Source organism: Salmo salar, unplaced genomic scaffold (assembly GCF_905237065.1).
Source record: "Salmo salar unplaced genomic scaffold, Ssal_v3.1, whole genome shotgun sequence".
Taxonomy (NCBI): Eukaryota; Metazoa; Chordata; class Actinopteri; order Salmoniformes; family Salmonidae; genus Salmo; species Salmo salar.
In genome coordinates, this window is record NW_025547379.1 from 21,299 (window position 1) to 34,789 (window position 13,491).

A 13,491-nucleotide genomic window follows, 5' to 3' on the forward strand; every position below is an offset into this window, starting at 1 on the left:
GAGATGTCAGGCTCAGTAGACTGGAAGCGTGGAGGTGGACTAGAGAGATGTCAGGCTCAGTAGACTGGAAGCGTGGAGGTGGACTAGAGAGATGTCAGGCTCAGTAGGCTGGGAGCGTGGAGGTGGACTAGAGAGATGTCAGGCTCAGTAGACTGGAAGCGTGGAGGTGGACTAGAGAGATGTTAGGCTCAGTAGACTGGAAGCGTGGAGGTGGACTAGAGAGATGTCAGGCTCAGTAGACTGGAAGCGTGGAGGTGGACTAGAGAGAGATGTTAGGCTCAGTAGACTGGAAGCGTGGAGGTGGACTAGAGAGATGTTAGGCTCAGTAGACTGGAAGCGTGGAGGTGGACTAGAGAGATGTTAGGCTCAGTAGACTGGAAGCGTGGAGGTGGACTAGAGAGATGTTAGGCTCAGTAGACTGGAAGCGTGGAGGTGGACTAGAGAGATGTTAGGCTCAGTAGACTGGAAGCGTGGAGGTGGACTAGAGAGATGTTAGGCTCAGTAGACTGGAAGCGTGGAGGTGGACTAGAGAGATGTTAGGCTCAGTAGACTGGAAGCGTGGAGGTGGACTAGAGAGATGTTAGGCTCAGTAGACTGGAAGCGTGGAGGTGGACTAGAGAGATGTTAGGCTCAGTAGACTGGAAGCGTGGAGGTGGACTTGAGAGATGTCAGGCTCAGTAGACTGGAAGCGTGGAGGTGGACTAGAGAGATGTCAGGCTCAGTAGACTGGAAGCGTGGAGGTGGACTAGAGAGATGTCAGGCTCAGTAGACTGGAAGCGTGGAGGTGGACTAGAGAGATGTTAGGCTCAGTAGACTGGAAGCGTGGAGGTGGACTAGAGAGATGTCAGGCTCAGTAGGCTGGAAGCGTGGAGGTGGACTAGAGAGATGTCAGGCTCAGTAGACTGGAAGCTTGGAGGTGGACTAGAGAGATGTCAGGCTCAGTAGACTGGAAGCGTGGAGGTGGACTAAAGAGATGTTAGGCTCAGTAGACTGGAAGCGTGGAGGTGGACTAGAGAGATGTCAGGCTCAGTAGACTGGAAGCGTGGAGGTGGACTAGAGAGATGTTAGGCTCAGTAGACTGGAAGCGTGGAGGTGGACTAGAGACATGTTAGGCTCAGTAGACTGGAAGCGTGGAGGTGGACTAGAGAGATGTTAGGCTCAGTAGACTGGAAGCGTGGAGGTGGACTAGAGAGATGTCAGGCTCAGTAGACTGGAAGCGTGGAGGTGGACTAGAGAGATGTTAGGCTCAGTAGACTGGAAGCGTGGAGGTGGACTAGAGAGATGTTAGGCTCAGTAGACTGGAAGCGTGGAGGTGGACTAGAGAGATGTTAGGCTCAGTAGACTGGAAGCGTGGAGGTGGACTAGAGAGATGTCAGGCTCAGTAGACTGGAAGCGTGGAGGTGGACTAGAGAGATGTTAGGCTCAGTAGACTGGAAGCGTGGAGGTGGACTAGAGAGATGTTAGGCTCAGTAGACTGGAAGCGTGGAGGTGGACTAGAGAGATGTTAGGCTCAGTAGACTGGAAGCGTGGAGGTGCACTAGAGAGATGTTAGGCTCAGTAGACTGGAAGCGTGGAGGTGGACTAGAGAGATGTCAGGCTCAGTAGACTGGAAGCGTGGAGGTGGACTAGAGAGATGTCAGGCTCAGTAGACTGGGAGCGTGGAGGTGGACTAGAGAGATGTTAGGCTCAGTAGACTGGGAGCGTGGAGGTGGACTAGAGAGATGTTAGGCTCAGTAGACTGGAAGCGTGGAGGTGGACTAGAGAGATGTTAGGCTCAGTAGACTGGAAGCGTGGAGGTGGACTAGAGAGATGTCAGGCTCAGTAGACTGGAAGCGTGGAGGTGGACTAGAGAGATGTTAGGCTCAGTAGACTGGAAGCGTGGAGGTGGACCAGAGAGATGTTAGGCTCAGTAGAATGGAAGCGTGGAGGTGGACTAGAGAGATGTTAGGCTCAGTAGACTGGAAGCGTGGAGGTGGACTAGAGAGATGTTACGCTCAGTAGACTGGAAGCGTGGAGGTTGACTAGAGAGATGTCAGGCTCAGTAGACTGGAAGCGTGGAGGTGGACTAGAGAGATGTCAGGCTCAGTAGACTGGAAGCGTGGAGGTGGACTAGAGAGATGTTAGGCTCAGTAGACTGGAAGCGTGGAGGTGGACTAGAGAGATGTTAGGCTCAGTAGAATGGAAGCGTGGAGGTGGACTAGAGAGATGTTAGGCTCAGTAGACTGGAAGCGTGGAGGTGGACTAGAGAGATGTTAGGCTCAGTAGACTGGAAGCGTGGAGGTGGACTAGAGAGATGTTAGGCTCAGTAGACTGGAAGCGTGGAGGTGGACTAGAGAGATGTCAGGCTCAGTAGAATGGAAGCGTGGAGGTGGACTAGAGAGATGTTAGGCTCAGTAGACTGGAAGCGTGGAGGTGGACTAGAGAGATGTTAGGCTCAGTAGACTGGAAGCGTGGAGGTGGACTAGAGAGATGTTAGGCTCAGTAGACTGGAAGCGTGGAGGTGGACTAGAGAGATGTTAGGCTCAGTAGACTGGAAGCGTGGCGGTGGACTAGAGAGATGTTAGGCTCAGTAGACTGGAAGCGTGGAGGTGGACTAGAGAGATGTTAGGCTCAGTAGACTGGAAGCGTGGAGGTGGACTTGAGAGATGTCAGGCTCAGTAGACTGGAAGCGTGGAGGTGGACTAGAGAGATGTCAGGCTCAGTAGACTGGAAGCGTGGAGGTGCACTAGAGAGATGTCAGACTCAGTAGACTGGAAGCGTGGAGGTGGACTAGAGAGATGTCAGGCTCAGTAGACTGGAAGCGTGGAGGTGGACTAGAGAGATGTCAGGCTCAGTAGACTGGAAGCGTGGAGGTGGACTAGAGAGATGTCAGGCTCAGTAGACTGGAAGCGTGGAGGTGGACTAGAGAGATGTCAGGCTCAGTAGACTGGAAGCGTGGAGGTGGACTAGAGAGATGTCAGGCTCAGTAGACTGGAAGCGTGGAGGTGGACTAGAGAGATGTTAGGCTCAGTAGACTGGAAGCGTGGAGGTGGACTAGAGAGATGTTAGGCTCAGTAGACTGGAAGCGTGGAGGTGGACTAGAGAGATGTTAGGCTCAGTAGACTGGAAGCGTGGAGGTGGACTAGAGAGATGTCAGGCTCAGTAGACTGGAAGCGTGGAGGTGGACTAGAGAGATGTTAGGCTCAGTAGACTGGAAGCGTGGAGGTGGACTAGAGACATGTTAGGCTCAGTAGACTGGAAGCGTGGAGGTGGACTAGAGAGATGTTAGGCTCAGTAGACTGGAAGCGTGGAGGTGGACTAGAGAGATGTCAGGCTCAGTAGACTGGAAGCGTGGAGGTGGACTAGAGAGATGTTAGGCTCAGTAGACTGGAAGCGTGGAGGTGGACTAGAGAGATGTTAGGCTCAGTAGACTGGAAGCGTGGAGGTGGACTAGAGAGATGTTAGGCTCAGTAGACTGGAAGCGTGGAGGTGGACTAGAGAGATGTCAGGCTCAGTAGACTGGAAGCGTGGAGGTGGACTAGAGAGATGTTAGGCTCAGTAGACTGGAAGCGTGGAGGTGGACTAGAGAGATGTTAGGCTCAGTAGACTGGAAGCGTGGAGGTGGACTAGAGAGATGTTAGGCTCAGTAGACTGGAAGCGTGGAGGTGCACTAGAGAGATGTTAGGCTCAGTAGACTGGAAGCGTGGAGGTGGACTAGAGAGATGTCAGGCTCAGTAGACTGGAAGCGTGGAGGTGGACTAGAGAGATGTCAGGCTCAGTAGACTGGGAGCGTGGAGGTGGACTAGAGAGATGTTAGGCTCAGTAGACTGGGAGCGTGGAGGTGGACTAGAGAGATGTTAGGCTCAGTAGACTGGAAGCGTGGAGGTGGACTAGAGAGATGTTAGGCTCAGTAGACTGGAAGCGTGGAGGTGGACTAGAGAGATGTCAGGCTCAGTAGACTGGAAGCGTGGAGGTGGACCAGAGAGATGTTAGGCTCAGTAGACTGGAAGCGTGGAGGTGGACCAGAGAGATGTTAGGCTCAGTAGAATGGAAGCGTGGAGGTGGACTAGAGAGATGTTAGGCTCAGTAGACTGGAAGCGTGGAGGTGGACTAGAGAGATGTTACGCTCAGTAGACTGGAAGCGTGGAGGTGGACTAGAGAGATGTCAGGCTCAGTAGACTGGAAGCGTGGAGGTGGACTAGAGAGATGTCAGGCTCAGTAGACTGGAAGCGTGGAGGTGGACTAGAGAGATGTTAGGCTCAGTAGACTGGAAGCGTGGAGGTGGACTAGAGAGATGTTAGGCTCAGTAGAATGGAAGCGTGGAGGTGGACTAGAGAGATGTTAGGCTCAGTAGACTGGAAGCGTGGAGGTGGACTAGAGAGATGTTAGGCTCAGTAGACTGGAAGCGTGGAGGTGGACTAGAGAGATGTTAGGCTCAGTAGACTGGAAGCGTGGAGGTGGACTAGAGAGATGTCAGGCTCAGTAGAATGGAAGCGTGGAGGTGGACTAGCGAGATGTTAGGCTCAGTAGACTGGAAGCGTGGAGGTGGACTAGAGAGATGTTAGGCTCAGTAGACTGGAAGCGTGGAGGTGGACTAGAGAGATGTTAGGCTCAGTAGACTGGAAGCGTGGAGGTGGACTAGAGAGATGTTAGGCTCAGTAGACTGGAAGCGTGGCGGTGGACTAGAGAGATGTTAGGCTCAGTAGACTGGAAGCGTGGAGGTGGACTTGAGAGATGTCAGGCTCAGTAGACTGGAAGCGTGGAGGTGGACTAGAGAGATGTCAGGCTCAGTAGACTGGAAGCGTGGAGGTGCACTAGAGAGATGTCAGACTCAGTAGACTGGAAGCATGGAGGTGGACTAGAGAGATGTCAGGCTCAGTAGACTGGAAGCGTGGAGGTGGACTAGAGAGATGTCAGGCTCAGTAGACTGGAAGCGTGGAGGTGGACTAGAGAGATGTCAGGCTCAGTAGACTGGAAGCGTGGAGGTGGACTAGAGAGATGTCAGGCTCAGTAGACTGGAAGCGTGGAGGTGGACTAGAGAGATGTTAGGCTCAGTAGACTGGAAGCGTGGAGGTGGACTAGAGAGATGTTAGGCTCAGTAGACTGGAAGCGTGGAGGTGGACTAGAGAGATGTTAGGCTCAGTAGACTGGAAGCGTGGAGGTGGACTAGAGAGATGTCAGGCTCAGTAGACTGGAAGCGTGGAGGTGGACTAGAGAGATGTTAGGCTCAGTAGACTGGAAGCGTGGAGGTGGACTAGAGAGATGTTAGGCTCAGTAGAATGGAAGCGTGGAGGTGGACTAGAGAGATGTTAGGCTCAGTAGACTGGAAGCGTGGAGGTGGACTAGAGAGATGTTAGGCTCAGTAGACTGGAAGCGTGGAGGTGGACTAGAGAGATGTTAGGCTCAGTAGACTGGAAGCGTGGAGGTGGACTAGAGAGATGTTAGGCTCAGTAGACTGGAAGCGTGGAGGTGGACTAGAGAGATGTTAGGCTCAGTAGACTGGAAGCGTGGAGGTGGACTAGAGAGATGTTAGGCTCAGTAGACTGGAAGCGTGGAGGTGGACTAGAGAGATGTTAGGCTCAGTAGACTGGAAGCGTGGAGGTGGACTAGAGAGATGTCAGGCTCAGTAGACTGGAAGCGTGGAGGTGGACTAGAGAGATGTTAGGCTCAGTAGACTGGAAGCGTGGAGGTGGACTACAGAGATGTCAGGCTCAGTAGACTGGAAGCGTGGAGGTGGACTAGAGAGATGTTAGGCTCAGTAGACTGGAAGCGTGGAGGTGGACTAGAGAGATGTTAGGCTCAGTAGACTGGAAGCGTGGAGGTGGACTAGAGAGATGTCAGGCTCAGTAGACTGGAAGCGTGGAGGTGGACTAGAGAGATGTCAGGCTCAGTAGACTGGGAGCGTGGAGGTGGACTAGAGAGATGTTAGGCTCAGTAGACTGGAAGCGTGGAGGTGGACTAGAGAGATGTTAGGCTCAGTAGACTGGAAGCGTGGAGGTGGACTAGAGAGATGTTAGGCTCAGTAGACTGGAAGCGTGGAGGTGGACTAGAGAGATGTCAGGCTCAGTAGACTGGAAGCGTGGAGGTGGACTAGAGAGATGTTAGGCTCAGTAGACTGGAAGCGTGGAGGTGGACTAGAGAGATGTTAGGCTCAGTAGACTGGAAGCGTGGAGGTGGACTAGAGAGATGTTAGGCTCAGTAGACTGGAAGCGTGGAGGTGGACTAGAGAGATGTTAGGCTCAGTAGACTGGAAGCGTGGAGGTGGACTAGAGAGATGTTAGGCTCAGTAGACTGGAAGCGTGGAGGTGGACTAGAGAGATGTTAGGCTCAGTAGACTGGAAGCGTGGAGGTGGACTAGAGAGATGTTAGGCTCAGTAGACTGGAAGCGTGGAGGTGGACTAGAGAGATGTTAGGCTCAGTAGACTGGAAGCGTGGAGGTGGACTAGAGAGATGTCAGGCTCAGTAGACTGGAAGCGTGGAGGTGGACTAGAGAGATGTCAGGCTCAGTAGACTGGAAGCGTGGAGGTGGACTAGAGAGATGTTAGGCTCAGTAGACTGGAAGCGTGGAGGTGCACTAGAGAGTTGTTAGGCTCAGTAGACTGGAAGCGTGGAGGTGGACTAGAGAGATGTCAGGCTCAGTAGACTGGAAGCGTGGAGGTGGACTAGAGAGATGTTAGGCTCAGTAGAATGGAAGCGTGGAGGTGGACTAGAGAGATGTTAGGCTCAGTAGACTGGAAGCGTGGAGGTGGACTAGAGAGATGTTAGGCTCAGTAGACTGGAAGCGTGGAGGTGGACTAGAGAGATGTCAGGCTCAGTAGACTGGAAGCGTGGAGGTGGACTAGAGAGATGTTAGGCTCAGTTGTAACAGTTTGTGAATACAGTCCCATTGTCTCCTGTCTGTTCTCTCTAGATATGTGAAGGGCCTGTCAGTGCTGTCTGCAAACCAGAGAAGCTTTATTACTAGGTTTGTCCAGGCAGTGTAGTAGTGTTATTACCATGTTATAACTGATGTATACCTACATTATTAACATGTTATAACAGGTATATGAAGGCAGTTTAGTAGTGTTAACATGTTATAACTGATGTATACCTACATTAACATATTATAACGGGTATATGAAGGCAGTTTAGTAGTGTTATTACCATGTTATAACTGATGTATACCTACATTAACATGTTATAACAGGTCTATGAAGGCAGTTTAGTGTTAACATGTTATAACTGATGTATTCCAACATTATTAACATATTATAACAGGAATATGAAGGCAGTGTAGTGTTAACATGTTATAACTGATGTATACCTACATTATTTACATGTTATAACAGGTATATGAAGGCAGTGTAGTAGTGTTATTACCATGTTATAACTGATGTATACCTACATTATTAACATGTTATAACAGGTATATGAAGGCAGTGTAGTAGTGTTATTACCATGTTATAACTTATGTATACCAACATTAACATGTTATAACAGGTATATGAAGGCAGTTTAGTAGTGTTAACATGTTATAACTGATGTATACCTACATTAACATATTATAACGGTTATATGAAGGCAGTTTAGTAGTGTTATTACCATGTTATAACTGATGTATACCTACATTATTAACATGTTATAACAGGTATATGAAGGCAGTGTAGTAGTGTTATTACCATGTTATAACTGATGTATACCAACATTATTAACATATTATAACAGGTATATGAAGGCAGTGTAGTGTTAACATGTTATAACTGATGTATACCTACATTAACATATTATAACAGGTATATGAAGGCAGTGTAGTAGTGTTATTACCATGTTATAACTGATGTATACTTACATTAACATGTTATAACAGGTATATGAAGGCAGTGTAGTGTTAACATGTTATAACTGATGTATACCTACATTAACATATTGTAACAGGTATATGAAGGCAGTGTAATAGTGTTATTACCATGTTATAACTGCTGTATACCTACATTAACATGTTATAACAGGTATATGAAGGCAGTTTAGTAGTGTTAACATGTTATAACTGATGTATACCAACATTAACATATTATAACAGGTATATGAAGGCAGTGTAATAGTGTTATTACCATGTTATAACTGATGTATTTTTGTACATTCCATGTATAACTGATATTTAACTATGTAGTGGTGGATTTGGCTATTTCAATCACACCCGTTGCTAACAGGTGTAAAAAATCGAGCACACAGCCATGCAATCTCCATAGACAAACATTGGCAGTAGAATGGCCCCGTACTGAAGAGCTCAGTGACTTTCAACGTGGCACCGTCATAGGATGCCACCTTTCCAACAAGTCACTTCGTCAAATTTCTGCCCTGCTAGAGCTGCCCCCCGGGTCAACTGTAAGTGCTGTTATTGTGAAGTGGAAACATCTAGGAGCAACAACGGCTCAACCGCGAAGTGGTAGGCCACACAAGCTCGCAGAACGGGAACAACTGAGTGCTGAAGCGCGTAAAAATCGTCTGTCCTCATTTACAACACTTTCTACCGAGTTGCTTCCAGAGGCTGTTTGGAACACCAGCACAAGAACTGTTAGTTGGGAGCTTCATGAAATGGGTTTCCGTGGCCGAGCAGCCGCACACAAGCCTAAGAATCACCATGTGCAACGCCAAGCGCCATTGGATTCTGGAGCAGTGGAAACACGTTCTCTGGAGTGATTTATTCACGCTTCACCATCTTGGACGAATCTGGGTTTGGCGGATGCCAGGAGAGAAAGCTACCTGCCAGAATGCTTAGTGACAACTGTAAAGTTTGGTGGAGTAGGAATAATGGTCTCGGGCGGTTTTTCATGGTTCGGGCCCCTTAGTTCCAGTGAAGGGAAATCTTATCGCTACAGCATACAATGACATTCTAGATGATTCTGTACTTCCTACTTGGTGGCAACAGTTTGGGAAGGCCCTTTCCTGTTTCAGCGTGACAATTCCCCCGAGGACAAAGCGAGGTCCATACAGAGATGGTTTGTAGACATCGGTGTGGAAGAACTTAACTGCACAGAGCCCTGACCTTAACCCCATCGAACACCTTTGGGATGAATTGGAAAGCCTCCTGCGAGCCAGGGCCTAATCGCCCCAACATCAGGGCCCCGACATCAAAGCCTCCTGCGAGCCAGGGCCTAATCGCCCCGACATCAGGGCCCCGACGAGCCAGGGCCTAATCACCCCGACATCAGGGCCACCTGCGAGCCAGGGCCTAATCGCCCCAACATCAGGGCCCCAACATCAGGGCCTCCTGCGAGCCAGGGCCTAATCGCCCCAACATCAGGGCCCCAACATCAGGGCCTCCTGCGAGCCAGGGCCTAATCACCCCGACATCAGGGCCACCTGCGAGCCAGGCCTAATCGCCCCAACATCAGGGCCCCGACATCAAAGCCTCCTGCGAGCCAGGCCTAATCGCCCCAACATCAGGGCCCCAACATCAGTGCCCGTTTGGAATGAGATGTTGGATGAACAGTTGTCCCCGTACCTTTTGGTCATGTAGTGTTTATAACATGTAGATATGTAAAGGTAGCCTGGGTGCGTAAAGGTAGCCTGGGTGCGTAAAGGTAGCCTGGGTGCGTAAAGGTAGCCTGGGTGCGTAAAGGTAGCCTGGGGGGGTAAAGGTAGCCTGGGTGCGTAAAGGTAGCCTGGGGGCGTAAAGGTAGCCTGGGTGCGTAAAGGTAGCCTGGGTGCCAGTCAGTTTGTACTCTGTAAAAAGTGTTGTAACTAATGTGTAATACCAGGTATATGAAGTGTGTTATAACTATTACTGAGTAATACCAGGTATATGAAGTGTTATAACTATTGTTAATGTGTAATACCAGGTATATGAAGTGTTGTAACTAATGTGTAATACCAGGTATATGAAGTGTTATAACTATTACTGTGTAATATCAGGTATATGAAGTGTTATAACTATTGTTAATGTGTAATACCAGGTATATGAAGTGTTGTAACTATTAATGTGTAATACCAGGTATATGAAGTGTGTTATAACTATTACTGTGTAATACCAGGTACATGAAGTGTTATAACTATTATTACTGTGTAATACCAGGTATGTGAAGTGTGTTATAACTATTATTACTGTGTAATACCAGGTATATGAAGTGTGTTATAACTATTATTACTGTGTAATACCAGGTATGTGAAGTGTGTTATAACTATTATTACTGTGTAATACCAGGTATATGAAGTGTTATAACTATTACTGTGTAATACCAGGTATATGAAGTGTTGTAACTAATGTGTAATACCAGGTATGTGAAGTGTTATAACTATTATTACTGTGTAATACCAGGTATATGAAGTGTTATAACTATTATTACTGTGTAATACCAGGTATGTGAAGTGCGTCCCGGCGCTGTCTGAAGAACAGAAAGGAGACTTTGCTCAGCTGGAGCTGGTGATGACTAAAGAGTTCATCTCTCAACAACTCATCCACCTCACGGGCTGTCTGGATACCAATGAAGAGGGAGGAAGGTGAGAGGAGGGGAGGAGGAAGGAGGGGATGGGTGAGAGGAGGGGAGGAGGAAGGAGGGGATGGGTGAGAGGATGGGATGGGATGGGAGCTGGTGTTGACTAAAGAGTTCATCTCTCAACAACTCATCCACCTCACGGGCTGTCTGGATACCAATGAAGAGGGAGGAAGGTGAGAGGAGGGGAGGAGGAAGGAGGGGATGGGTGGGGGAGGGGAGGAGGAAGGAGGGGATGGGTGGGGGAGGGGAGGAGGAAGGAGGAGGAAGGGATGGGAGGAGGAAGGAGGGGAGGAGGGATGGGAGGAGGAAGGAGGGTATGGGTGAGAGGAGGGGAGGAGGAAGGAGGGGATGGGTGAGAGGAGGGGAGGAGGAAGGAGGAGGAGGGGATGGGAGGAGGGGAGGGGGAAGGAGGGGAGGAGGAAGGAGGAGGAGGGGATGGGAGGAGGGGAGGAGGAAGGAGGGTATGGGTGAGAGGAGGGGATGACTAAAGAGTTCATCTCTCGACAACTCTTCCACCTCACGGGCTGTCTGGATACCAATGAAGAGGGAGGAAGGGATGGGTGGTGTTTGAGGGAGGTCATGTAGCCATCAGTGGTTGAGTTCCTGCCTAGTAACACATCAACTAACCACATCACCTAGTAACACATCAACTAACCACATCACCTAGTAACACATCAACTAACCACATCAACTAACCACGTCACCATAAATCGGATCTAGTGAATCTGATCTAGTGAATCTGATCTAGTGAATCTGATCTAGTGAATCGGATCTAGTGAATCGGATCTAGTGAATCTGATCTAGTAACGTATCAGATCACGACTCAGTCGATAACGTGGTACACAGCCATTGGTTGATTCAACGACAGGGCGTCTAGTCGCGCAGGAAGTCAATCAGGCTTATCGTTCTCTCTTTTATATGGTGTTACAGAACGTGTTCATGTAAATCTCTCTCTCTCTGTGTGTGTGTGTGTGTGTGTGTGTGTGTCTCTGTGTGTCTCTGTGTGTGTGTGTGTGTGTGTGTGTGTGTGTGTGTGTGTGTGTAGGAAGCGTGTGGTCGCTGTGTTACAGGAGATGCTGGTCCTACCTCAGACTCCTCCCTCTCTGGTCTCTCTGCTGACGGAGAAACTACTGACCTTAATACCTGATGACCACAGACGCATTCAGACCGTAGGTTACACACACACACACACACACACACACACACCACACACACCACACACACCCCACAGGTTACACACACACCACACACCACACACACACACACACACACACACACACACACACACACACCACACACACCACACACACACTACACACACACAGACCCTGATCAGTGCTTGATTTGGACTGAAATAAGTTCTGGTACTAATTTTGGGTGCTGGTACTGTTTATATTTAGGGATAAATATGTACTGAAAGTATTAACCTGTGTGTTAACCTGTGTGTGTGTGTGTGTGTGTGTGTGTGTGTGTGTGTGTGTGTGTGTGTGTGTGTGTGTGTGTGTGTGTGTGTGTGTGTGTGTGTGTGTGTGTGCGCGCGCGCGCCAGGTGGCGGAGGCGATCTCGGAGGTGCGTGAGCCCATTGTCGTCGTCAGACAGCCGCTGGATGAGAACGAGAACCGCAGGAAACAAGTTAAGGTACCTACTCTGCTGTATCTCTCCTCTCTCCTCTCTCTCCTTTACCTCTCTCCTCTCTCCTCTCTCCTCTCCTCTCTCCTCTCTCTCCTTTACCTCTTCCCTCTCTCTCCTTTACCTCTTCCCTCTCTCTTCTCTCTCTCCTTTACCTCTCCCTCTCTCTCCTTTACCTCTTCTCTTCTCTCTCTCCTTTACCTCTTCCCTCTCTCTTCTCTCTCCTTTACCTCTTCCCTCTCTCTTCTCTCTCTCCTTTACCTCTTCCCTCTCTCTTCTCTCTCTCCTTTACCTCTTCCCTCTCTCTTCTCTCTCTCCTTTACCTCTTCCCTCTCTCCTTTACCTCTTCTCTTCTCTCTCTCCTTTACCTCTTCCCTCTCTCTCCTTTACCTCTTCCCTCTCTCCTTTACCTCTTCCCTCTCTCTTCTCTCTCTCCTTTACCTCTTCCCTCTCTCCTTTACCTCTTCCCTCTCTCATCTCTCTCTCTCCTTTACCTCTTCCCTCTCCTCTCTCTCCTTTACCTCTTCCCTCTCTCTTCTCTCTCTCCTTTACCTCTTCCCTCTCTCCTTTACCTCTTCCCCCTCTCTCCTCTCTCTCCTTTACCTCTTCCCTCTCTCTTCTCTCTCTCCTTTACCTCTTCCCTCTCTCATCTCTCTCTCTCCTTTACCTCTTCCCTCTCTCATCTCTCCTTCCAGTTAGCGGAGGTGAAGGTTTGTATCCTAGAGACTAATCAAATCAAAATGTTATTAGTCAGGTGCCTGGTAATCAAATCAAAATGTTATTAGTCAGGTGTCTGGTAATCAAATCAAAATGTTATTAGTCAGGTGCCTGGTAATCAAATCAAAATGTTATTAGTCAGGTGCCTGGTAATCAAATCAAAATGTTATTAGTCAGGTGCCTGGTAATCAAATCAAAATGTTATTAGTCAGGTGCCTGGTAATCAAATCAAAATGTTATTAGTCAGGTGCCTGGTAATCAAATCAAAATGTTATTAGTCAGGTGTCTGGTAATCAAATCAAAATGTTATTAGTCAGGTGCCTGGTAATCAAATCAAAATGTTATTAGTCAGGTGCCTGGTAATCAAATCAAAATGTTATTAGTCAGGTGCCTGGTAATCAAATCAAAATGTTATTAGTCAGGTGCCTGGTAATCAAATCAAAATGTTATTAGTCAGGTGCCTGGTAATCAAATCAAATGTAGAGTAACATGCTGATTTAAGGGGCCCAACATTTTAAAACAATATAATAATACAATAGTAACACCAGGAATATTTATTAGTATTTTTTTTGTAATTTATTTGACCTTTTTAATTTAACTAGGCAAGTAGTCAGTTAAGAACAAATTGTTTATTTGAAATAAATCCACAACGCTTGGCACTGAGACGTCAAACAGGAAACCGCTCACCCAG

General features: G+C 48.5%; 1 protein-coding gene across 1 annotated transcript in view; it reads left to right on the top strand.

Annotated features, from left to right (window-relative positions):
• LOC123731800 (condensin complex subunit 3) overlaps positions 1–12,879 on the top strand; it is a gene marked incomplete at its 5' end in the record, with an annotated part of 33,807 nt that extends 20,928 nt beyond the window's left edge. Inside the window, 4 exons of the mRNA XM_045711214.1 lie at positions 10,318–10,458; positions 11,500–11,623; positions 12,003–12,092; positions 12,779–12,879. Coding sequence (XP_045567170.1) covers positions 10,318–10,458; positions 11,500–11,623; positions 12,003–12,092; positions 12,779–12,868 — 445 coding nt within the window. The remainder of the gene's footprint in view (positions 1–10,317; positions 10,459–11,499; positions 11,624–12,002; positions 12,093–12,778) is intronic.
• Positions 12,880–13,491: the final 612 nt, after the last annotated feature.